This window comes from Sminthopsis crassicaudata, chromosome 3, assembly GCF_048593235.1.
Source record: "Sminthopsis crassicaudata isolate SCR6 chromosome 3, ASM4859323v1, whole genome shotgun sequence".
NCBI classification, from domain to species: domain Eukaryota; kingdom Metazoa; phylum Chordata; class Mammalia; order Dasyuromorphia; family Dasyuridae; genus Sminthopsis; species Sminthopsis crassicaudata.
This window is the reverse complement of record NC_133619.1, coordinates 181,979,025-182,006,574: the sequence shown is the minus strand read 5'-3', so window position 1 is coordinate 182,006,574 and position 27,550 is coordinate 181,979,025. Positions and strand designations below refer to the sequence as shown.

At 33.7% G+C, this 27,550-nt stretch overlaps 1 protein-coding gene across 4 annotated transcripts in view; it reads right to left on the bottom strand.

Moving 5' to 3' along the window:
• Window positions 1-27,550, bottom strand: part of TGFBRAP1 (transforming growth factor beta receptor associated protein 1) — a 60,435-nt gene that overhangs the window by 18,290 nt on the left and 14,595 nt on the right. For 2 of the 4 annotated variants that reach the window (XM_074299706.1, XM_074299703.1), the window contains exons 3-7: window positions 22,492-23,196; window positions 17,589-17,783; window positions 15,452-15,606; window positions 5,912-5,994; window positions 1,959-2,300 (exon numbers count right to left, since the gene is read on the bottom strand). In XM_074299706.1, coding sequence (XP_074155807.1) covers window positions 1,959-2,300; window positions 5,912-5,994; window positions 15,452-15,606; window positions 17,589-17,783; window positions 22,492-23,179 — 1,463 coding nt within the window. In that variant the 5' untranslated portion in view covers window positions 23,180-23,196. The remainder of the gene's footprint in view (window positions 1-1,958; window positions 2,301-5,911; window positions 5,995-15,451; window positions 15,607-17,588; window positions 17,784-22,491; window positions 23,197-27,550) is intronic. The other 2 variants (XM_074299705.1, XM_074299704.1) reach the window with 1 other exon arrangement.

Genomic DNA, 27,550 nt, shown 5'->3' with positions numbered 1-27,550 from the left:
AATCTGAGGTGTTGAAAAAATAAAAACTCAACCCTGATGAAATTTTTATTTTAAATACAAAATCTTTTTCAGCATAAAATATGTTACTGCTGGCCCTGAAGTGCAGTGTTTTCAAATAATTTTAAAAATACATATGTCTATATGTCACTCACCACTTCATAAACAGCCTCTCTTCTCTACATCTTCTAGTTGTAACTAGCCATGACACAAAAGGCAATGTAGCATATATATATATATAGAAAAACCAGGGAGACTTGAATTTAAGTCCCACCTCGGACACATTCTGGCTGTATGACCCTGGACAAGAGCAAAAGGATCAGAAATCTGGGCTCTAGTCCCAGCTCTGACAGCTAGGTAGCTTTGGCCAACTTGCTAAACTTCTGTAAGCCTTAATTTCTTCATCTCTAATGGAAGCCTAAGGTTCTTTCCAAATTTAAAAGATTGTATAAGCCTACAAAAGATAGGTGCATTTATTAACTACTTACTGTGTGCCACAACATATGCTTGAATGACATTATAATGTCCATCATTCTGACTAAAGGCTTCAAGTATTTCTTTAAAATATTAATGATGAGCATGGAACTCAGTAATGTATTAGACATCCTTTTGAACAGAATTCGGTACCGTCTCTTGTAGAGGGTCGGAACTCTGGAGAAGTATACTTGAAACAAGGATACTTACAACAAGGTGTTAATTCAGTGGAATTGATGAGATAATAGTTCTCTAGTTCACATGTATCTAGTATGATATAACGATATAATGACTTTAGTTTGATATAATGATACAATCACTCTAGTTGGCATATAATCAGTATGCTGTAATGATGTAATTTTGATAGGGTATTTAAGAGCTGAGAGAACTGGGGACACAGTCAGTCAGACTGGGACAGACTGTGAAGGAGACAATAAAGACTTTAAACTCTATTCCTGACTACCCTCATGGTGACTCTCCTGCTGAGACCAAGGCCCATCTGGAGGACTTCCAGAAAGCTCCTTTACAGACATTACAGTTTCCTACTCAAACATTCAATATTAAATGACCAGGGGAAGGTCCCAATCTTGTGCCATTCTTTTCAAGAAGAAGCCATGATATATAAAGAAAATGTTTAGTTCTTTCCTTGAAGGGAGAAACTCCCTAGGCCTTTTTCAGTAGTCTTCTATGTACTCAGTTCTGTAAAGCACTAAAATGTATTTTCTTAATATAATTATATAGATTCCAGTGTATCTTCTTAACATATTTATATTATGTAAGACATCATTAATTTTTAGCAGAATGTCAATGAAACTTCTTTCATCTGTATAAATTTATAGATTTAAGCACGAAGCCCTCCCAAAGTAAAAGAGAAATGTAAGAATTACTTTATTCAAGGAAAAAGCTATTTAATAGTGACTGATGCTAACAAACTTTAATAGACTGACAATATTGATTATGCTTTTAATAGACTGACAATATTGATTGTGCTGCCCAGAGATCCCCTGATATTAGAATTGAATATAAAAACCAAGACCAGAGTAATAGAATCTGAGTTGGGCTTTGCATGTTTACACATATTTCTGCCATAATCCTGATTTAGAAGAATCATTCACTTAATGTCTACCCCTTGGAAATCTCCAACTTTAAAATTATGCCATTCAGGCCTAATTTCCAGACCGGGGGGTTCTTAATTATTTTTGTGTGTGTGATATAAATACATTTGGCATTCTGGGAAGAAGATCATGGACCTGGTTTCTGAACGTTTTTAAAACTACAGAGGATTGAGAATGAAACTAATGGGATTGAAATAGAGTTACCAAAATATAAATTTTAAAAGTTCATGGGCCCAGATTATAAACCAATATTCTAAAACAGTAGCCCTTACCAACTGTATCTTTCAAGAATGTAGGATTTGGGATTCGATTTTCAATGGAGGGTGGCTAGTACATGCATCACGCTATCCCATCTTGGAAAGAATGACTCACTTTTTGTGTTTCTCAAGCCATGCCACACTGTCTGTTAAAAGGCAGGAATTCTCTGTGACCAGAAGGTCCAGCAAACTTTCATGATCTGTTTCTGCATATAACTTGAGCAAGGCAGTGTCAATATCTTCTTTGTAGCCATTTGCCACTTCTGTGCTACGGACCTCATTTAAGTAGCTCATGAGGAATCTTTTGCATTTGGTCATCTTCTCCTGGTCCCCTTGGGTCAGCTGGTTCAGGTCTGCATACTCATGCAGAGGGGGATGAGACCGTGTGAATGAAGAAGTAGTAGGCAACAGGAAGGGATACAGAGATATCAGCTCCCGGACATCAAGCTGGCCGCTTCTGCAATTACAGTGTCAAACTAAATGAAGCAAAAAAGAAAGAAAGAGTACACATAGGCATACACACATTTCTGATCTTGGGGATGTTCTTTTTAAAAAAGATCCATTTCTAAGCATAACTTGGAATGAATCACAATTTATTTAGGCTTATTTCTATAAACATACATTCAGAATATAAAACTAATATAAGAAGAAAGAAAAGAATGATGAGATATATACTTCCTTAGTAAGGAAGTTGGGAAACCTTGTAAGAATAAAGATTTCCCAGAGGGAAAAAAAATAGCCTAAATCAATGTGAAGATGAGCAACTTATTTCAGCTAGGATACAATCTTTTCTTTTTTTTTCCTCAAAAATATTTTATTTTCCCAAATGCATGTAAAGATAGTTTTCAACATTCATTTTTGTAAGATTTAGAGTTCCAAATTTTTTTTCTCTCTCCCTCCCAAGACAGCAAGCAATCTGACATAGGTTTATACATGTACAATCTTAAAAATATTTCTATATTAGTAATGTTATGAAAGAAAAATCAGAACAAAAGGGAAAAACCATGAGAAAGGAAAAACAAACAAACAAAAAAGTAATAATGGTACGCTTCAATCCATGTCCATTCTCCATAGTTCTCTCTGTATGCAGATGGCATTTTCCATCCCAGGTATACTCATGGATACAACAATCTTTAGAATACCTAATTGTAATACATGGTCTTCATAAAGTTAGCAGCTTTCAAGGGGTGTTTACTTTCAGCCCTTAATCTAACTAAATGAAAACTTCTATAATAGCTAATAGCTAGCATTTTATATGACTTTAAGATTTACAAAACATTTTACTTATGCTATCTCATTTATTCTACTGTAAAAGTATTTTCTCAAAAGGCTAGAATTTTATCTGGACCAATTTTTTTTTTCTTTTTTCTTTTAACAGAGCAAGTAAATGCAAGATAACTACACTTTATATAAAGGGAATTATGAGAATGTGGAACCAGATTATGAATATGACTTTACTTCATATTATGGTTTGTAATTGTTTACTAAATAAAATATAAATTACTAAAATATAAATTCTTTAACCAGGCATTCAAGGTCCTCCACAATCTGTCTCAAGCTTTTCAACCTTACTATAATTTCCCTTCACACATCAACAACTCAGACTAACTGTGCATTTAACAGGTGTAAAGGCTTGTATGCCTTTACACCTGTTACTTCAATTCCTAAAATGATGACTCTCTACATTCTTACCTATTAAAATAATTCCTCCTTCTTTCATGGGTAGGTTGGATGCTATTTTGTCCCCTGAAGCTATTCTGTACCTGATTTCCTCCAAGAGGAGAGTCATATTTTCCTCCTTAAATTTCTGATACTGTTTTCTTTATTCTTCTAGGCATCTAGACTATAACTTCTTCTGTTAAATGGGGGACAAGAACTATGTCTTATCTCACATTAGTGTAACCAGGATTTAGGAAAGCACACTGAATATTGTCAGCATTTAATTAATGGTGAATTGAAATTAGTTCCTGTTAACATTTTACAAGCAATTTTCTATCTGGTCATACAATAATGCAGAATCTCAAGTGGGAATGAGTAAGATTCACTTTTGATGGAGTAGTGGAGAGAGTGCAGGACTCAGAAAGAACTAGGTTTGAATGTTGAATGACACAACTAGCCATGAGAACATGCACAAATTACTGAATTTCTCTGAACCTAGGTTTTTTTATCTGAAAAATGGAGATGATGATATTGTAGTACTCACCTCACAGTACCGTGAGGATCAAATGTAGAAAGGTTTGAAAACTTTACAATACTTTCTGTCAGTTATTATTAATTGCAGCAGCAGCCATAACACACATAAGTATTAGAAGGAAAACTATAAACCTCTTCTATAAGCAACTTAACATTTTAAAAAACATAATAAATCTTTTCTCTTTGTAAATTGGGAGAAAAGAAAGTATGCAAAGCTGCTGCTATCCCACTTAGTTCAGAGGACAGGCTAAGTGAAAAGTGCCAACCACGAGGAAGTGATGCACAGAGAACAAAAGGGAGCTTCAGAACACTGGAGCTCCTGTTCCCAAGAGAAAAGAAAAAAGAAGGAAAGAAGGAAAAAAGGAAAAGATGGGAAAGAGGAGGGAAAGAAAGGATGTATATCTTTGAAGAGGGATTAATTACAAAGACAGGGTATTTCTAAGAGAACAGAACAATTTAAGATAAGCAATGTTTCCCACTTTTAAAAAAAGGAAAGAAGAAGCAGAACAGTAGAGACAGCATAGATGTGGGAATTTGGAAACTCTAATTTTTAATCCTGACTCTGACAATTACTAAGTATGTCACCTAGGGCAATTACTTAACTCTTCTGTACCTCAGTCTCCGTATCTATAAAAAAAGAGGGGACTGGAGCCTGATACCTGAGGTCCATGATCTTATAAAGTCACCAGAGAAAACAATTCCAAATCCTTCTAGACGGCCTATTGTGGGACTTAAATTTAACCAACTAACTTCTTGTTCAATTTTCTCTAGAAAGAGAGAGTGCTCTAGATTTGGAAAACCCAGCTTCAAGTTCCATTTTTTTTCTTTGTATTTCATTAAGCCTTGCTTCAAGTTTCATTTTTTTTTTTCCTTTGTATTTCATTAAGCCTTTTTCCTCATCTGTGGAATGGGGATTAATTATACTAATATTATAATAATGATCATTCTATTAATATTCAGAGGTTCATTTTGAGGCATGAACTTGGCTAAAAATAAAGTGCTATGTAAGTGTAAGTACACAGGTTCATAGATTTAGAGCTAGAAGGGAGCTTAGATTCATTTTATATAATTGATGAAAATTAGACATAGAAAGGTTAAGTGACAACATAGGTAATTAATAGTCAGGATTACAACTCAGGATTAGAACATAGGACTTCTGATTCCAAATCCAGAACATTCTCCTCTTCAGAGTCAGTGTCTTCCCTTTCATCTATTATTAAGAGTTATGAAAGTCATCCGTTTGATTTTTCTTTTTTCTTTTTTTTGGACAGGTTAAACAACCTCAAAACCTTTAAAAGAGCTTTCCTTTCACAGAAATTGCCAAAGCTTGGTCCTCTGATTTCACTCTAATTAAAAGCATCAAATAGCTGGAGAGTGAGATTTGTCAAGTGATCAGCATTAATTCAGAAGCAATAACTGACATTTCTACTTGATATACAAGATACAATGTTATTATTAGAGCCATAACTAGCATAAGGATCAGCAGATTTCTAACTGAAGAAGCTACACCTCAATAGGGGAGAGCATGCTGTCCCCTCTGGCACTTCTGGGCCTCTTAGTCTTTTACAAGTTATGTTATATAGTCTCCTGCACCTTACTTAGCTGGACTGCTTATTCTGAAACGCTAGGCCTGGGGATCCATGCTATATATGCCTAGTGACAGCATGTGCCCCAGCAGAGGCTTCAGGATCTCAATCCTCTCAACTGAATTTGCCCTAGGGACTAGAATTCCTACTTATAATTCTGGTTATTATTCACCCTAAAGCATTATATTTTAGATAGATTTTTTGATCCTGAAGAGCATAACCTACTTTTTTTTTTTTTTTTCAGGAGGATCAAGGTGATGACAGCTTTAACACCAACATTCCAATTTACCTGAAGAGTTCTTTAGCTTCTAGGAACTGAAGCTGTGCAAACTGTATAAACCCCGCCTGCTGCAGGATTCTTCTGTACATTACCTGCAAGGAAAGAGACGACTTGCATTTCTAAGAGAGAACAAATCATCACTTCTTTAATACCTTAAAAGATTCAGGATTTTATCAGAGAGAAATTCTCTCTACCAATATACATTGGAAATTCTTCTGTCCTTTGGTAGATAATCTTATGAGTTACTATGGATAAAAAAATAAATAAATAAAATCATCCCAGTGGCCAATCTTTGGGAGATAAGCTTCTCCAAAATTAGACAGGATAGTCTTCAAATGGCCTGTTGCCAGGATCATATTCAAAGTTTTTCTTGGATGATAAGGCTTGCTGGAATTTATGTTCTACTGCCAACATTACAGTCAAAAATCCAAAGCTATTTGCCACAATGAAGAGGATCTGGACTTCAGTGATTTTGGCTAAGATCATAATAACTATGAAAAAATAGCTTTTATTTTATTAGTTCCTCCTTCTAATCCATCCAGATTAATTATCCTTAAAGGATCATTTTTATCACATCATTTCCTCATTTGAGGGCCTATAACAGCTTTTTATCATATCAATATTTCACTCTTCGGTTTGATATTTAAGTATCTTTCCCAACAATATTCACACTGTTATCTATCTAGACTTCTCTCCTAGTACTAACAGGCCAGCTCCTCATCATTCCCACATGTGCCATACTCATGCCATGCCAGATCCAAGTTTTATAATTTTTTTCAAGGCCCTTCCTTTAAGTGCCCAAAGGATTACGTAGCTTTTATCCAGTCATCTTGCTCTTAATTCTCTGAATCATTTTTATGAATACATACTTAACAGAATATCTTCAATCTGTGTATATGCTACCTTGAATTATTCTGTTTTGCATATATACATATTATATAATATACATTTGTGCATATATATGTACTGCGTGTATACATACACACCCACAAAACCCATGTATATATACATACATATATAACCTGTATATACACACATACACACACACTTCTTGGCTGTCCAATTAGACTATAAGATCTCTGAAAATAGGAACCACCTCCTACTTCTGCATATTCTGCTGTAATGGCACAGGAGCTATAGGCTTAGGAAATTTGAATGGTCCCTAATCTACAAAGGGATTTTCAAATATTTCCTTATTTATATCTAGTTAGTTATATCTAGTTATATCTTCATAGCAAAAAAGCAAAATATATCTTGATTATTATCTATATAAAGATATAGTTGTGATCAAAATTATCAAGAGATTTTTAAGTAATCATATTTAACATGTATTTTTTTCCTTCTTTCCTTTTGTCTCCCATCTTAGGAATCTCCTTATCCTTCCCTCCCCCATTCCCAGGAACCCTCCAGACTTAGTACAAACATCTCAGCAACTTTAACACACTGAATCTCACAGCTCAAAGAAATCACTAGCCTAAGTCTCCCCACTTTCAAGGGAATATAGGCATGAGCCAGTCACTACCTGTAGCTTAATAATTAATTTTAATACAACTACATCATTTGGCTTGAATACAGCTCCAGAGGCCAAGCAACTTGAACTAAGCTTAAAGGTAATTATATAACTGCTAGGAAAAATAGAAATTGAAGCTGATTTATTTCCATACTATTGGTTTATTTCTGACATTAAATACATTATTTTTTCCTCAATAAACTAGCATTTAGCATTTATTTTCTTTCTCTCCTACTTCTCCTTCTCCATCTCTCTACCTCTAATACAGAATATAAAAGTAAAACAAAACTCTTATAGAAAATGTAGAGAAGCAAAACAAATTTCTATCCTGGTCATATTCAGAAATTTGTGTCTTATTAAAGTTTCAGTATTTCAGAGACTCAAAAATTTAAAAATTGGGAAGGGATCTTAGTGGAGGAGGGTTAACCTTCTGAGTTTACAGAAATGAAAAACAAAGCCCAGAAACTTGCCTAAAATCACCTGATTAGTTCTAAGCATATTTAAATCCTGGTCTTCTGACTAAAAATTCAGTATTCTTTCCACTATGCCAGTACATCCTTTTCTATAACAAAGGATCATAAAAATCAAAGATCGCTTTTCATTGAAGAAATGTTAAAGATCAACTAGAATAACCCTTTATCTTGATATATGAGAAAAATGAGATCCATCTGCTTGGAAGAGGTGGGATTAGTCTCATAATCTAACATTCCTTTCAGATCTAAAACTATGAATCTAATATTGAAAAGTAAAATTTTATAGTAAAAGAGAAAATTATAATCTGAAGAATTTGGAATCTATTTATAATATCCTCAATTCATTTAACTGCCTTTACTATTCTCTCAACCCTTTTGTAATGTGTATATTTGTATTAGAGTGTCCCAAAATTTTTAGTGAATTTTTAACTTTTGGAATATTGCATTTGGGTATGTATATAAGACATTAAGTTGATATTTTTTGCTTGATTCTACTTCATTTTCAGAGAAAAGATATTCTTTTCTAACCCAGAAAAAGGTGTCAGAATAAATTGAGAGAAAAAATTTAAAGTATTCTTTCAACTAGACATTAAGAATCAAAGATGGTACAGTTTTACAAAGGTGGCTTCCTTCAGTCAAAAACCACACGATGGCAGCAAAGGATAAGAAATAAGTTAAGGGTAGCAGTTACTTTAGACAATAGGTTTGATTTGGAAAAAGAAATCAGAAACAAAAAGCCATCCTGAGTTTTCTCCTCTTCCCTCTTTTGCTGCAAGCTCAGAAAAGGAATTGGCTCTTTTGCCTGCCAAAGCTGGTGCTTGTAATCAATTCCATACCTCTTTTGGAAACTTTACACATATTCACTGGTCATTACTACTTTGTTATGTCCAATTTAAGAAACATTCAGTGATAATGTGCAAATAAATTACATATTTAAACATGCCTTTTCCTTGAGGTAATTTTTTTTTATTAGATAAATTTGGCTATAAGAAAAAAGTTATTTAGGGAAAGTTTTAAAAATTACTCTTGGGTTAAGCTTAAGAGCCAATATTCCAGCAAAAAGATAGAGTGATCATTGCAAATGATGATCAGTTAGGTAGCCCATAAGAATATAAAAACTGCCATCTCTAGACTAAATAAAAACAATTATATTATCTTATTGCAAATAAAACTTTTTTGAAGATGCAATGGATTGAGCTTGGTACATAAAATCCTATTATAAAAACAAGAACTAAGTAAAAAAAAAAAATGGTCATTAGACAATTAAAGTGAGTTAGTTATGGCACAATGAAAACAGTGGCTAGAGCAGTAAGTTTAATCTTACACAGAAGTTTTTCAGGCAAAATATGTTTGGAGACGCTTGTTTCCCAATAGGTTAGCTGAGACTGGCGAGTCATTTAATCCCAGTTAAGATGTTAACTGACAGTTAAAGTGTTAGAATATAAAGGCTAGAGGTCTGATCCTTTCTAAGGATATTTACATTTTAAAAAATGACGGTTTAGAGAGAAAAAACAACTCATAAAGCCAATCCAAGGTACAGCTAGGGGATTAGGTGCAGCAGATATAGCAATTTGGGGGGTTTTGTAGTTGTTGTTTTTACAAATTGAAGATTTTTAGTGAGCGCATCAATCTACACCATTTTTCCAAAAACATGTAGTCACATCATATGTCTGTTATATTTTGGTAACTTTCACAATATTTCAAACTTTTTCATTCTTATTTTATCCGTTATGGTGATCTGTAATCAGTGATCTTTGATACTATTCTTATAATTGGGTTTGGGTTTTTGTTTTGTTTTTTTTTTGGGGGGGGGAGGTGAATTTAATCGGTAATGTTATGTTTTCTGATTGTTCTACTGACATGCCATTCCTGCCTCACTTCTCTTCTCCTCCAGTCTTACTATTCCCTGAGATATAACTATATTGAAATTAGGCCAATTAATGCAATTATCAAAAGTTCAGGAATTCCAAGTTCAGAAATTCCCGATCTAAACTAAAGGGTTCCCCTGCACTGTCTTAAATCTTGTAAATTTCCATAAAAATCAATCTATCCTGCAATCACAATTGTTAAAAGGGGTTGGAAGGAAGGGAAAGAGATATCAAAACTTGTGGCCATTTTCTATCACTCCATACATAAACATTAAATGCTGCAAATCAAAAGCATAACAGAATTATGCTATTAAAATTAATATTAAAGTAAGGAAACAGACCACATCATTACAGATACTATATGCAGGCACAAGCTAAATGAAGCTCATCTATTATATGAGGATTTCTTTATTAAATTATTCTTCTCTATTTTGGAGACAAAATTGTATGATCATTAATCTATGATTATGGATTGATCTTAGCACATCTGAATTCAAGTCTTCTGAATCCTGAAGTTTAATATAATATTTTATTTTATAATTTTGTGTTATGCTTAATCAAGAATAGATACTACTACTCTTTCCCTCTAACAGCTTGAGTCTTTCCTTCTGTTTTGGCTTTTTGGAGTTCTAAATAACCTTCTAAACCTCAACTATACATTCTGAAACCATGGTTTCATGTTCCAATTTCTTGCTGTACCACCCCTACTTCTGTTAATGAACAAAACAAAGATGAATGAAAGCTGATTAGAAAGAAAAGGGAAAATGAACAGTAGTGGACACCCATGTATCATCCTCCTTGACCTGCTCCTGTTTCTCTCTGGCCTACCACCTTTCCTCTTCTCACTCTTCCTGACATTAAGAAAAGAAAGGAAGTTCTTACTCAAGAGTTTCTGAGCTTGAAAAAACCTTGGTTCCCCCCCCCCTTGGTAGATGAAGCACAAAGAGGTGATTTATAACAAAATCTTGCTACTAAGTATTCCCAAAGTTCATTAAAGTTTTTCCTAAGATTTGCTTGAGATACACTGTTATTTTTATGTCACAAATTGATACTTGATGAGTAAAATAACTTTACCTATCCTGAGGGTGCATTCCATTAGTGTGTCAACATTCCTAACAGCACATTAGCATTAACAATCACCCTCCTTTTAAGTATTGTTACAAATATCTCATAAGTCGTTAAATAATGCTTTAGAATCTAAAGATCCTAAAGAAATGCATAAATGACTATAGGAAATTTATATAATAATCTATTTCTATTTTATTTTTGCTTTTTTTTCCTACTTCATATATTTACATGCACATGCACACACACATTGATCTAGTATCTTGTTTCTTCTAGTAGCACTGTTTTGCTTTACTCTAATGCTCTGCTGTAATATTTTGTATGTTTTCCTGATAAAACTTTTTGAGGGCAGTAATATCACTTTTGTCTGTATAATCCCAGCCCCTAGCACAGTGCTTGAAACATAATAAACACTTAATGAATACTTATTGATTGCTATTGAGTATTATAATTATATGGGTTTGTATTTTATCCCTCTTCAGTAAATTCCAGGAGGGAATTTACTGTCTTCTATCATTTTTATGCTCTGACAAAGCAGATACTTTAATGAATGTTTTTTCAATTGAATTGGTCCCAGAAAATCTTTTCTTTCTACCCAAGCTAGTCTTTTGTTGTTCTGATTAAAATGTCCATTCACAAATTTAAGTTCAACTTGGATATCACATGCAAAAAGTATAATAGTTTAAAGCAGTGGTCCTCAAACTTTTTAAATAGTCCCTCAGACTGTTGGAGGGCTGGACTATAGAAAAAACAAAAACTCACTAGTGTTAATAAGAATCTTGAAACAGAGCTATAACTAGGAATTTTTACACTTGAGCCACAATAATCACTTTTTTGTTGTTGTTGGAGTGAAATATGAAGAAAATCCCAAGCCACTGGCATAAAGATTTGGAGAGGAAGTCCATCCCCAGGGATCTAATGTCTTCCAACACAATGCAGCAACTTATGAGGCACACAATGTGTGCAAGATATTAGACTAGTCTCAGGGGATAATAATATAAAACAAAAATCACTTCTTCAAGGAGCTCAAATTCCACTACAGGGATACATACACACACACACACACACACATATACATACATATATATACACATACATATATATGTGTTTGTGTATATATATGTATTTATACACAAGCATGTAATTATTTTAAGAGGAAGATAATACCAAAAACTAGAGGAATCAAGAAAGGCTTCCTGTAGAAGGTGAGAGATTAAGTTGAGTCTTAAAGGAAACTAAGAATTCTAAGGGGCAGAGATAAGAGGGAATTGCATTCCAGGCAAAGGAAACAGCTGTAATGGAAAGAACAGTAATAGGCTGGTTTATGGCATATAAAAAGTTCATTAAAACAAGTAGCATGCAATAATAAATTTAGAAATGTAAACTGGAGTGTGATTATGAAGGCCTTGAAGTGTTATGCTAAGAAAATTGTATTTTATAGTATGAAGTCACTGAAGTTTCTTGGGCAAGGGAATTAGGGGCAAAACATTGTTTAGAAATATTATTTTGAAAACTGTATAAAGGATGGATTTGAGAGGGAAGAGGACAGAAGAAGAGTTTAATTAGGAGGTTTTTGCAATAGTTCAAGGAAGAAATAATAAGAATCTCAAATATGGGGTAGTTAGTGTTATTTGAGCAAGTAAGAAGGATGTAAGAAATGCTGGAGGAAGAATTGAAACATGGCAACTGATTATATATGGAAGATGATGCTAAACTGGCACTCTCAGTAGAAAGATGCAAGTTTGCTAAAGGAGCAGGTTTAGACTAGAAGATCAGGAGTTCAGTTCCTTATATGTTGAATCTGAGATGCTACCAGATATTGAGGTGGAGATAACATAGGGAGGTGGTAAATGGGGAAAAAAAGTGAGGGAGTATGACTGGTTACATAGATCTGGAAGTCATCTGCAGAGATAACTAAAGGGAGCAGATAGAACACTGAGAGAGAAAAGAACAAATATACTAAAGAGTATATTTACTCTTAAAGAAAGAAATGTGGATGATGAGCCAGCAAAGGAGACTGAGAAGGACATGGTCAATCAGGAAAAAGAAGAACTAGAACCAAGCAGTATCCCAAAAGCTGAGGGTGGGAGAACTACCATAAAGACAGGTGGTCAACAGTATCAAAAGCTTATCAAATAAGTTGAGGATTAAGAAAAATGTATAGGACTTATGAATTCACAAATAGTTGGTTTGTCTTAGGGAAACATTTCAGTTGTGTAGGAAGGTTTGAAGCCAGATGACAAAGGAGCCGAAAAACTGAGAGGTGAGGATGTGGTAGCAATGAGTATAAACAATTTTTTTTCCCCTAGAAGTCTGGTTATGAAGTAGAAGAGAGCTATAAAACATTAGCTTCCTATTTTAACTAATTATTCTTGCTAATTAGGTTCAAATCAGGAAATATGTGGTTGGTTCAAAAAGGAGATAGATGAGTTATTTTTCCAAACTACTGTAATACTAGCCAAAATTGCTTCAATTAAGAAAGTTACAGACCTGGGATAGTGTTGATTAATTTGATGCCAGATGGACTGATCTAAGACCAACCTATAGGAAACTGACCCAGAGGAGTTATAAAAGTCATTTTTAGGATTTGGGTGAGGAACTCCTTGCCCACCACTTCTTGCCAATAGTTCTTATTTTTATCTTCCTAAAATGCTTTTTAACTACCTTCTTCTATTGAAAGTTTTTTTTAAATATGATTTTAATAAAAGGATTGTTTGTTTGAACCTATGGGCTATGAGGGATATCTATCTTGGTGCCAAAATAGGTGGCAATGAAGGGTTGTTTGAGTGAATACTCTTTCCAACTACTTGTCTATCCCCTAGATCACTACTCTTCCTATTTTCAGGCAGCTATGATCCTGGCCACTCATCTTCCCTTCTTTGTACAGAAGGTGGTGGCAAAAGTCCAGAATCCTTTACCAATTATTAAAGGTGGTAAGAAGGCAGTTTACCTTTGCACAAGAATAGGGATACTTGCTAAATGAACTTTCACCCCTACCATAGATACTAGGGTTGGCTGAGGGATAATGGCAGAAAGGTGCCCTGTCAAACACACATAGCTCTCTTCTACCGCTGGTGCCTCCCCACCCTAACTCCAAAGCATTCCTCAAGGCCTGTGGGATTATTTGAAAACTTAAAAATTTAGACACCATGAGGTAAAAGCTAGTATGCTCCATTCTCATTACAACTCTATCTCTAAACATCAACAGAAGATACAAAGAAAAAAAATGCATGAAGAACTAAATAGAGCTGTGGAAAGTATTACACAGTTAAAATTTGGGCAAGGAAGAGGCTCCTAAACAATTTTAACATGGGTCTTGCTTAAGACAGTCTAAACAGATCCCAATGTTTTAAATCAAAACTGAAATAGAAAGATCATTACTTTAACATATAAAGTAATTTTTTCTTCTACTTTCCCATATCTTAGAAGTAGAATTAGAAAAGTAAAGCTTTTCAATCTTAAAAAAAACAAATTTTTTCTCATATTCTTCCTTCACTTTAATTTAGAATATGCTCTCTGATATAGAACCCCAAAGAAGAAACATTGTTATATTTCTCCCCAAATTCACATCAATGATTCTTTATTTATTGTGCCCATTAAATAATAGTAATTATTACTATTATGTAATAATGCTTAGTTATTATGTAAATGTATATTTTATATACATCATGTGATTATATATGTATATAAGCACAAATACAAATATATGTGTATACACACACACACACACACACACACACATATATATATATATATATGTATATATATATATATATAAAATATGTGCAAATAAACAAAAACAATTCTAGCTCAGTTTTCTATGATTTCAGATCATGCTCTCTCTGCTCTTTTTTCTCTGGTATAGCATGCCATTACTTGGCCATGTACAACTCCTACATGCTAGTTCCCTTTCAGTGTACATACATATATTTTCTCTTTTCATCTAGATTCTAAGCCCTTGTGTCTTACATTTCTTTGTACCCTCAAAAACACTTGGCATGATGCTTTGCACAAAAAAAAAAAATTTTAATGATGGATTTCATACTTTTCCCCACCATCAATGGCATTAAGAACATTGCTCCTACATTTCCCCATCAAAGCTATGTGTGTGTGTGTATATATGTGTGTGTGTGTGTGTGTGTATACACAAATATAAATATATGTGTGTATACACAAATATAAAACATATATACAATATCTTTGTGTGTAATTTTGTTACTGTCAAATATAGAGAATAATTTGTACTAAGATAACAAAGTACTAGCAAGATGGAGTTCTTAAGGCTCTAATTTAACTTAGGAAGAAAATGATTCATAATTAACATTATCTATCAAATTCAGGTTTTAAAAAGTTTGTTCTCTAAAATAGACTGAAGATTCAAAAACAACTTCAAAAATAACTAAACCTGTTTAGCACATTCATTTGCTTAATAAACTTTTTGCCTATAGACTGCAAAGGTAAACTAATCCAACTTGGTTCCAATAATCACAAATTCTAACTGACAAAAATGAATTGTGCCCTTGATTCATCTCTGTGGGTCCCATGAATAAGAATAATTTGAATGTTTTTTTAACTAGGTTTCATTATTGTTTGGAAGGTAAATTCCTTACATGATCAGAAAGAAACTACAGACCTGAAATTTTTCTTTTGGAATGTTCCTTCGTGCTCCTTTTGCTAAAACTAAAGCTTCTTCCACTCTTCGACTTGCAAGGAGATCCTGAATTTGTCTTTCAAGAGGTAATGGAACCAAGATATATACTCCTTTACTGGTAGCTACAATCACTCTTCCTGTGCAGAAATATAAAGTTGTTGTATAAGAACATAAACATCATATTCTACATAATTTTTATACACCAGGTTTTTGATACATGATGCATTTCAAACAATTTTTAATTCAACCTAAATACTTATTAAACTAATACTTTGTGCAAAGAATTGAATTAAATCCAGAAAAGATAGGGAAAAGACATGATGAATCCCTGTGTTCTGCATGCAGAGATACAATTCATCCAATTTAAATTTATAATTTTAAAATACCTAAAAACACTCCATCTTGTTTTTAGTTCAATTAAAATTTGATAATCTTACCATAACTAAAGAGTTTACCCTAGTCCAATATGATTTCTTCCCACCCTGGACCATTACAGGATTTATGTATTGCCTGTACCACTTACCAAGACAATCCCTCACATTATGTCACTAATGTTTGCAAAGCAGTTTACATACATTATTTCATTTGGGCTTCAACAATTATAGGTATAAGTTTTATGATTTACATAAATGGGAAAAAACTATTGCAGAAAGGCTGAATTGCTTATCATCACAGAATCAGAGGCAGAATTCTTTCTTAATTCTCTATGATTTCAAGTCAGGCTCTCTCTTGGAGTGCCATGTTACTTGGCCTGTAGAACTCTTACATGCATTCTAATTGTCTTTTCAGAAGTGTATGTGTGTGTGTATGTATGAAAACATACACACACTATATACATATATATTTTTCCCTCTCCATCTAGATCCTAAACCCTTATGTCATATTTCTTTTCATTCTCAAAAGCACTTAGCATATTGCCTTGCACAAAAAATTTAAAATCTATTATTTGATATCATAATTATTTTCACCATCTCAATGACATTAAGAACACTATTTCTCTACTCCCTCCTCCACCTCCATCCCCTATTAAGATTAAACTTTGTTTGATAGATATAATTATTAATTCAGTATTTCAAAAGATCCATGATTTCATTACTGTAGGCACTCCCTTCCTTGACCCAAACTGAAACTTCTCCATGTTTTAATTCAAGGTTTCATAAACTGTTGCCAAGTCAAATATCTGGTGACAAATCTTTTAGTACTAAGCCTAAGGACCAACTATAAAGGACCTACTAAATCTTGTGCTCTTTTGACACAGTATTCTAGTAGTTAACCATACCATAAAAAGGCATCACAATGAAGATTTTAGTGGAGAATATAATCCTTAAATACTGAAATTTAAAATACTTTCCCCCAACCCCTTTTTTAACCAGAAGTTGTCTCCAAATTTAGAATAAATACATGATCAAGAATAAGGGCCCTTATTTTGGAAGTCAAAGAGTATTATTGATTAAAATTGCAATGATCTATCATTTAGAATTGATTCTTTTTTTTAAATTAAAAAAGAAACAATGTTGTTTGCTTGCTTTTGGTTTTCTATTTTTTCCCTTTTTGATTTGATTTTTCTTATGCAGCATGCTAAATGTGGAAATATGTATAAAAGAACTGCAATGGTTAACATTTAAAAAAAAAAAAAAAAGAACTTTCAAGATTCAGAACATGTTTTTCTGAACTGATTGTTCTAAAAACTAGAGCCTTACAGTACAACATTCTAAACCAAAGTACTACACAAGGCATTTTATATATACCCTTCTTTCTGAAAAGTTACAAAATCTTTACACTAATTTATCTTTTAAAAAATATCCTGAGTTAATTAGGCAGGTAAGCAAAATTCTTTTAATTTTACTAATGGGAAAACTGAAACACAGAGAGACTAAAAACTTTACCTAGAGACTGTAAGTGGTACAGGGAAGATCACGCTCTAGTTCTAGCTGCTACTACTAAGGATTTCCAAATATACGCTGTTGACTCTTGGGAAAGATCTATAAAGAGAGTACTGTTTACCAACTCTCTTTTTATATAAAGGGAAATATAAAACATGCTTTGCTAACTGAAAGATAATTTATGATACCATTCAAAAAATTATTTTTTTTGCATAATATTTGCTATTTGTTAATACCTTCAAAGTCCTGTAAAATGTGGCCTTCCTTAAAAGGCAGTGTCTGTTTTTGCTGTTGATCCAACATGCTATGCACTGTAATGAATTCATCATCTAGAGCTATTACATATGGAAAACAAATAGCTGCACCAATCACATTCTCTGACCAATGCACAGGGGCTCGCTGGGATATCCCATCTACTGTGGCAAACATGCCTATAAAAAAAAAAAAAGAGATAAAAAATTAACTGGAACAAAAATAAACTGTGAATGCTGTTTTTATACAGATAGGTTTGACTACACAATAAATTTATCATAAAGTTTTTGGAAACTGGGCTAGATTGAAAGGAGGGAAGATGAACAGGCCAAGAAATTATAAGGCTTAATTTTGTGAAGGGATTATGTACATCTTTCCCCAGGATTTAGATTCCAGATTCATTTCTGAGAGATAATGATTGTAACTTTTTCTGCACTGTATGCATCCTATATATAACTTTCTCTATATAATTTCTTTAACCCATAATAGACCCATTCTCACAATAAATACAGAAAACTGATAGTACAATAATCCTCCTCAGCTGATACTAGCCATAGAATAGTGTTTCTGTACACAGAATAAGAAGTGTGGAAGTCAGAAGTCAAAAACAAAGCCTGCAGACAAAAAGAAAAGTGCACCATGCTTTTGCCAGACTAAAAGAATCATTTTACTGTCTGTGCTGAGTGGGGAATGTTGAACTAGCTGCTTGTTTAGAATCACAGAAGTAGACTATGGAAAAGGTTAGATCTCTCTCATGATCTAATTCAGGAGTTAGAGCTCTCAGGAAGCAGCACTGACCCTCAACTATCAACAAAACAATAAAGTACCAACATGATATAGCTAAAAAAATAAAAAGAGCAATGTTAGACTGAGAACAGTGTGGAGCAAAAGGGAAAGTTATATGACTTGAGAAAAAGGTTAAGAGAAGTTTTGGCTGAGACAGAAATCAAAATAATGACAAAATGAGGAGGTAGTGAGAAGAAAAAAGAGTGATCATAAAATTGCTCCCATTATCATAATGATCTGGAATTTCTGAAGCATTTCCTTCACAAAAACGTAGGGTCCCACAATCTCTAAGTAGCAGAACCAGGATTTGAACCTAGGTTTTCTGACTGTAAGCTCAAGTATTTTACAGTTACAAAGTAAATGTTACTTTTCAAAATGCTTTCAGGAACATACTAGGAACTGATGTATTGCCAGGAGGAAGGCAGTGGCAGTGTGATTTTTTAAGTATGTATAGCAAATACCCAATGGTAGAAACTTATTCTATCCTTGTAATTTAGTCTTAGAGAGTTATGTGGAAGGCTGGGAGATTCAGTGCTCTTTCTATGACACAACTAATAAGTGGGACCTGAACCCTAGTCTCCCTAGTTTCAAGGCCAGTTAATGTACACTACATTGCCTCTGACTAATTTGAATGAGTCGTTTATGAAGAGAAGCTATATGGTGGCAATGCTGTATTTTGATGAGCTCTATCCCTCTGCAAATATAAAAGCACCTCAACTCAGTCACTTCTTAACATGCTCACAGTAATAGCAATTGATAGCTAGACATAAAGAACTTTTAGTTGATATTCTTGTCCTGGTAGAAATATGGGTTATACAGTTTTTAAGGAAAATAAGTGAGTGTAACAATCTGTAAATGCATCTGAAAAAGTTATTTATTTCTTTTTAAAGAAAAATTAAATTCTTAAAAATATATATGTATATATGTCTGTTTATATTGTGTGTGTGTTACAATTACCAAAATTAAGACAGAGGATTCATAATGGCAGAGATGAAAAATGGACTAAAGTTTTGTTGACTTTTTGCTTAAAAATAAAGAAGGAGCTTTATATTATATCACAATATAGGAATTTACTCTCATATGGGTTGAAGAGGAAACAATGTATATAAATCTGAAGGGTTAAGTTTCCTGAACTTCTAGAAAGGTAAGATCAGATGAAGAAGGGATTTTTAGAAGGCTATATAGATTAAGATTAGGAAGGCAGAATGAATAGATAAAATAATAATAAACAAAGGAAGGACTTATAAAGATAAGATAACTCCGGAGAGAGTGAAAAGAGAGGCTGAGAAGGAAAATAGTAGGTAAAAATAACTGAGCATAGACTAATACCTTACACCATTTGCCAAGATAAGGTCAAAATGGATACGTGACCTAGATATAAAGAGAGATTTTACAAAGAAATTAGAAGAACAAGGGACATGTTATTTATCAGATTTATGGACAAGTAAACAATTTATAACATGAAGTTAGGTGTAAAATAAATCATTTCAATTCCATGAAATTAAAAAGATTTTGTACAAATAAATGTAGCCAAAATCAGAAGAAATGCAGAAAATTGTGAAGAAAAAATTTATAGACAGTTTATCAAATAAAAGTCTCATACCTACAATATATAAAAAAACTATCTACAATATCTACAATAGATAAAAAAACTTTGCTTAATTCATAAATACATGATCATTCCCAATTTATAAAATGGTCAAAGGTTTTCTAATGAAATCAAAACAATGTATGGTCAATATAAAAAAATACTATAAATCATTATTGATTACAAAAATGCAAATTAAAACAACCTAGAGGTATCATTTTATACCTTCCACATTCATCAAAATGATTGAAAAAGAAAGTAACAAATGTTGGAGTGGATGTGGAAAAATTAAGAAACTAAATATTGATAGAATTGTGAACTGATCCAAATATTTTGGAGAATAATCTAGAATTATATCAAAAGATCCAGCAATACCACTTCTTGGTCTATTTCTGAAGATGATTAAGGATAAAGGAAAAGAACCTATATGTTCTAAAATATTTATAGCAGCTCTGTTTGTGGTGGCAAGTTGTGATATATGATTGTGCTAAAAGAGATGATGAACTCAATGATTTTAGAAATACATAGGATTTTACACAAAATAACAAAGAGTAAAATATGCAGAACCAAAAGAACATCATATATATATATATGTATGCTATAGCAACATATGTATATATACGTATATGTATATGTACATATACATATACATATACGTATATATACATATGCTATAGCAACAGCAATATTGATTTAAGAAGAACTTTGAGCAAATAGGCTATTTTGAATATTATGAATACCTAAATTAACTATAAAGGACAAAGAAGAAAGCTGCTATCTGCATCTAGAGAAAGAATTGATAAATAGATGTATAGAATAATTTTAGTGATAAATTTGTTGTATATTTGAAAGAAATATTAGGCACAGTAGATTGACAGTTTCACGTGCAATCTTTTTTTTTGTACTATGTTATAGAAATGTTTAGTTCCATAAATTAAAAATGAAATAAAATAAAAAGGAAGATACATTGATTATTTCATGTCCTGCATTTTTTCATTTCACAAAAAATGTCTTTGTCATATTGGCTTGCCACCAAGTTGCTTCTTAAAACCTTGGGAAGGATGAAATAGACTTTAGGTGTCTCTGTATACACTCCTCTCCATGACTAGTAGTACCCTTTACACAAACATTCTAATTTCAAATTAACCAGTATTTGTGCAAGGTACTGTTTGAGGAAGCAAGGAAGTTCTGTGGAAGGTGCTTGAGGTACAAGGCCAAATTTTAAAAGAAGTGCCCCCAGCAAAGCAACATTCTGGTTGAGGTTGGTCTTTACAAACGTAATAGATTAATAAAATCCAATATGATTAGAGATCAGAGATAACACTAGCAATGAAGAGTATCAGAGAAGATTTCTAATAAATAGGAAGTTAACACCTGAACTTCACTGAAACTCAAGTTACTAGGAGGCGGAGGTATGGAAGATAGGTATGCCAGGCATGTAAGACAGCCTGAGAAAAGGCAAAGAGGAAGGAGACAGAATGATAAGGTGGGAAAGTTGGGAGGAGGAGGAGTAAGACCAACAACAAGAACAATGAGAACAATGAGGATAACTAGAACACAGAGAACAAGAAGAACAAGAAGGCTGTAAAAGAAACAGCATGAAGTTCAGTACTGACTAACCGTGCTATTCAAATAAACCCACCAATATCAATTGCTATCAACATTGAGGTCAAGGTATTATATTTTATGTATTTTACAAACATTATTGTGAATAACCTACAGGCTTTACCAAACTGCCAAAAAAATCAAAATCCTCTGTTCTTTCTTTAGGAACATGGCAAGTATATTACACACACACATCCTTTTTAAAAATAAACTAGCTATCTGGTCTCAGACACTTAATACTTCCTTGCTATGTGATCCTGGGCAAGTCATTTAATCCCAATTGCCTCAGCAAAAAAGCACAAAATAACTTAAAAACAAATTAGTTATTAAAAACTTAGGGGAAAGTTGATAGAAAAGAAAAGAAATAAGTATGGACCTAGAATTGAGGTTTCAGTTTTTTTAAAGAAGGCTTTAATGTGGAACTTAGACTTTTATTGCCATTTTGTTTGTGAAAGGATTTTCTTAGAGATAAGAATTTTTAAGGTATATGGTAGCAAAAACTAAAACTAATTTTCTTTCTTTTTTTTTTTTAATTTAATAGTTTTTATTTGCCAGATATATGCATGGGTAATTTTACAACATTGACAATTGCCAAACCTTTTGTTCTAATTTTTCCCCTCCTCCCCTTACCCCAGATGGCAGATTGACCAATACATGTTAAATATAAAATTAATTTTCTTAAAACCAATCCTACTGCAAAATATTACAACCCTCCTAAATAACAAGATAAGAAATTGCCAACTTTTCAGATTAAGATATATGCTAACAGAATTCTTACACTTTCTTTTTAAAAGAAACTAGAGACACCACTCCCACATTTCAGCAATGGTTACTAAAATGAACACAAAACAAAACAGTTGTTGATTGGAAATGTAAATGTTACTGAAAATGTCATCACATTTTCTTACCTAGTCCTCCAGGGCCAGCCAGCAGAAATTCTTGCCTTCCTATCCTCTTCACAATTGGCTGTCTCTCTTCACTGCAATATGGGAACAGGTCCTGGGAGGTCCCTGTATTATAATTCAATATGATGTACTGTGTAGTGAGTGCTAGACATAAAAAGTGGCCATCCACAGCCACAGCAAATGGTTGCTCTGGGGTTGACACTTCTTTTACAATTTGGACTCGGTCTTCATAGACCATAAACATCTGAATGGTCCTACGTTTGACTGAAATGATACAAACCTCCACACAAAAGGGGTCTCCACTTACAGGGTTCTCATTTAAAGCAAAAGTCACTGCCCCTTTTATTCGAGCACCTGAAGGGATAGGTTCAAGGTTTATCATGTTAACCAATGCGATGGTATTGTCGCAAAGCACCAGGAGCCTATTGAGGGCAGATGCTGCTTTCAATTCATTCACTGGCTTCTTGAAACCCAGATATTTGTGCCGCTGCTTTGTGGCAGAGAAAGTGACCTTTCCAGTTGGTGATATATTTTCTTCCAATAGGAAGTGGTAGATGAAACATTCATTGGTACCAACATAAAGGTTCTTTCCACAGCACTCAATGCATTCAATATTGATGTGATCTTTATCGCCCATCAGGAGCTCCCGCTCGATGGCGGAGACCAGTCTGAAAGCCTTGATGTTCATCATTTCTCTCAAATGATCTACTGGAAAAGAATGAAGACAAGCATTTTAATCTGCAGTAGCAAAGAGTCAAACAAAAATGTTTTAGATCAAGCTATAAACAAACACAGTCTAATAGATCAGTGGAACAGACTACTTAAAAGAGCAGGAAAAAAAAGAATTTCAAGGGAAGTAATGAAAAAAAAATTAAATGAAGGTGGTCTAGCTGTACCTGATCTAGAACTATATTATAAAGCAACAGTCACCAAAACCATTTGGTATTAGCTAAGAAATAGACTAGTTGATCAGTGGCATAGGTTAGGTTCACAGGGCAAGATAGTGAATAAAAATAACAATCTAGTGTTTGACAAACCCAAAGATCCCAAATTTTGAGATAAGAATTCATTATTTGACAAAAACTACTGGGAAAACTGGAAATTAGTATGGCAGAAACTAGGCATGGACCCACACTTAACACCACATACTAAGATAAGATCAAAATGGGTCCAAGATTTAGGCATAAAGAACAAAATCATAAATAAATTAGAGGAACATGGGATGGTTTACCCCTCGGACTTGTGGAGGAGGAAGGAGTTTGTATCCAAGGGAGAACTAGAGACCATTATTGATCACAAAATAGAAAATTTTGATTACACCAAATTAAAAAGCTTCTGCACAAACAAAACTAATGCAAACAAGATTAGAAGGGAAGTAACAAATTGGGAAAACATTTTTACAGTTAAAGGTTCTGATAAAGGCCTCATCTCCAAAATATACAGAGAATTGACTTTAATTTATAAGAAATCAAGCCATTCTCCAATTGATAAATGGTCAAAGGATATGAACAGACAATTTTCAGATGATGAAATTAAAACTATATCCTCTCATATGAAAGTGTTCCAAATCACTATTGGTCAGAAAAATGCAAATTAAGACGACTCTGAGGTATCATTACACACCTGTCAGATTGGCTAAGATGACAGGAACAAATAACGATGAATGTTGGAGGGGATGTGGGAAAACTGGGACACTGATGCATTGTTGGTGGAGTTGTGAAAGAATCCAGCCATTCTGGAGAACAATCTGGAATTATGCCCAAAAAGTTATCAAACTGTGCATACCCTTTGACCCAGCCGTACTACTACTGGGCTTATATCCCAAGGAAATACTAAAGAAGGGAAAGGGACCTGTATGTGCCAAAATGTTTGTGGCAGCTCTTTTCATAGTGGCTAGACGCTGGAAAATGAACAGATGTCCATCAATTGGAGAATGGTTGGGTAAATTATGGTATATGAAGGTTATGGAATATTATTGCTCTGTAAGAAATGACCAACAGGAGGAATACAGAGAGGCTTGGAGAGACTTACAACAACTGATGCTGAGTGAAACGAGCAGAACTAGGGGATCATTATACACTTCAACAACAATACTGTATGAGGATGTATTCTGATGGAAGTGAATATCTTCAACATAGAGAAGAGCTAATCCAATTCCAATTGATCAATGATGGACAGAATCAGCTACATCCAGAAAAGGAACACTGGGAAATGAGTGTAAACTGTGAGCATTGTTTTTTTTTTTTTTGGTTTTGTTTTATTTTTCTTCCCAGCTTATTTTTACCTTGCAAATACAATCCTTCCTTTGCAACAACAACAACAAAATTCGGTTCTGCACATATATATTGTACTTAGGATATACTATAAAATATTTAATATGTATGGGAATGCCTGCCATCTAGGGAAGGGGGTGGAGGGAAGGAGGGGAAAAGTTCAGAACAGAAGGGAGTACAACAGATAATGTTGTAAAAAAAAAAAAAAAAAATTACCTATGCATATGTACTGTCAAAGAAAATGTTATAATTATAAAAATTAATAAAAAATAAAAATTAAAAAAAAAAAGCAGAAAAAAACTGAGCTCCACAATTCATTGTTAAATAAATCTAAAAGTATAAATTACTTTGGAAAGAATTCCTCATTTGACAAGAAGAGATCAGAAAAGTGATAGGAAACAATCTAACAAAAGTTAGGTTTAGAACAATATCTTATATCACATACTATAACAAGCACAAAATTTGGATTATTAAAGGTTATAACATTAAAAAAAATTAGAAGAGAAACAGTTCAGATATCTTCCACAGGTATGGCTTATAGGAGAGATTATTATCAGAATTTAGAGATGCAAATATAGGGGCAGGAGACAGGGTGGCAGCAATGTGAATGAAAAAGAGGAGAGATATTAGCAACACTGTCTAGGGTAGAATCAACAGGACCTGACAAATAAATAAACATGCTGAGATGAAGGAGAAAGAAGACTCAAAGAAGACTCTGAATCCATGGGATTTAGAGTTGGAAAAGACCTTACATGTCATGAAAAGTCTACCTAAGAACTTAAGTGATTTGCCCAAGATTGCACACACTAGATAGCAAAGCTGGAATTTGGATCGAGGTCCTGACTCTAAATCCCATGATTTTCTCACTATTTTTGAGCCTGTGAGACATAAAATAGAAGCAATTAGAAAGAGGAACAAGTGCTTTTTGTGAAGGAGGCGGCGGCTTAGAGGATGATAAATTCAATTTTAGATATGTTGAGTTTGAGGTACTCATGGGAAATCTAGATGAAGATGTATGAGAGAGTGAAATAAGGAACTGGAATCTTAGGGGATGTTACAGGTGAGGATAAAGATGTGGAAGACACCTACACAAAGGCGATAACTAAAACTATAGGAATAGATAAAATTATCAAGGGAGAAAATGTAGAAAGAGGGCCAAGGACAGAATCTTAGAGGCTGTCTTATTGCCACACAGCATGAAACCTTGGGCTACATAAATAATTACAAGACCTGAAGTTGGCTGAGGTCTAAGAGGTAATGTAGGCACAGAATGTTAAGATCTGGACCCAGAAGGGACTTTAGAGGTCATTTAGTATTATACCCCCTTTTTTTTAATAGATGAAGAAACTGAGGCCCCAAAAGTTTAAGTGACTTGCCAAAGGCCACATAGTGGCATACCTGAGATTCAAATTCAGACATAGTAACACTAAAGAAATATCAAACAGACATACTGAACAAAAACCGTGGGCTATTCTGCACCTCCACATAAGGCAATACCATTTTCCTAATCCCTCAGGCTCAAAACCTGTCATTCTTGACTTCTCATTATTTCTCACCCCCATATCAAACTGATGCCAAGACTTTCCATTTCACCTTTGCAACATTTTTCTAATATTGCCTCTTCTTTTCCTGGAACATTGTCACCATTCTAGTATAGGTCCTCAACACTTTACATCTGGATTACTCTAACAGCTTACTGGTAAATCTATCTGCCTCAAGTCTCTCCCCACTCCAATTCATCCTCTTCCAGCCATTAAAGTAATTTTCCTAAAACAAAGATTTAACCATGTCACCCATTTAGTCATTAAATTCCAGTGGTTCCCCAGATTTCCTCCAAGATGAATCCCCAAATCCTCTATTTGGTTTTCAAAGTTCTTCATAACCTAGGCCCCTCCTATCCTTCTAGTCTTTATTCTCTAGCAAGCACTCTTCAATCCACTGACACTGGCTTCCTTGCTGCTTCCCAAATAATCTCTCTACCTACTACCTTCCCATGTTTCCTTTAAATCTCAAAATCTCATGTTCTTACAGGAAATTTTTCCCAACCTCTCTTAATTTCAGTGTCTTTAAGTCTTTTAATTATTATCTACTTATCTTGCTTTTATCTTGTTTGCACATATTTGTTTGCTTGTGTCTCCTCAATTATACTGTGAGTTCCTTGAAGCAAGGACTGTCTTTTGCTTGCTTGTTTTGTATCCTCAACACTTAATACAGTTTCCAGTTCCTTGCCATTACAAAAGAGTTGCTACAAACATTTTTGCATATGTGAGTTCTTTTTCCTTTTTTTATGATCTCTTTGGGATTCAGCCCCAGTAAGACATACTGGTGGATCAAAGAGTATGCTCAGTTTTATAGCCCTTTGGGCATAGTTCAAAATTGTTCTCCAGAATGGTTGGCATGATTGGGTTTTTAATGAAAAATGTAGATGTTTAGATTACAGAAAGAAGATTCAGCTGGCTCATCAAATAAATCCATCTGAAGTCCTCAAGGTAACGTACCGTGGAAATTAGGAGAAGCATACAGAAACAGAGACATGTAATGAGAAACATGAAAATATTGATAACATTGAAGCTTACTAGGAGCAGAGAAAGGAAGAATAGCATGATGATACCTCTGCTACTATCAATAGTTTTCTTTAGTATAACATAAATAGCATAGAACTGAAATGATTCATTAGTGTTACTCCAGAAACAAATCTGAACAAACCCCAGAGAAAGGCAAGTGAAGAAAGGATGAAGAACTTCAACAATAATCAATTAAAATGAAATTATGGCATGGTATCTGAGAAG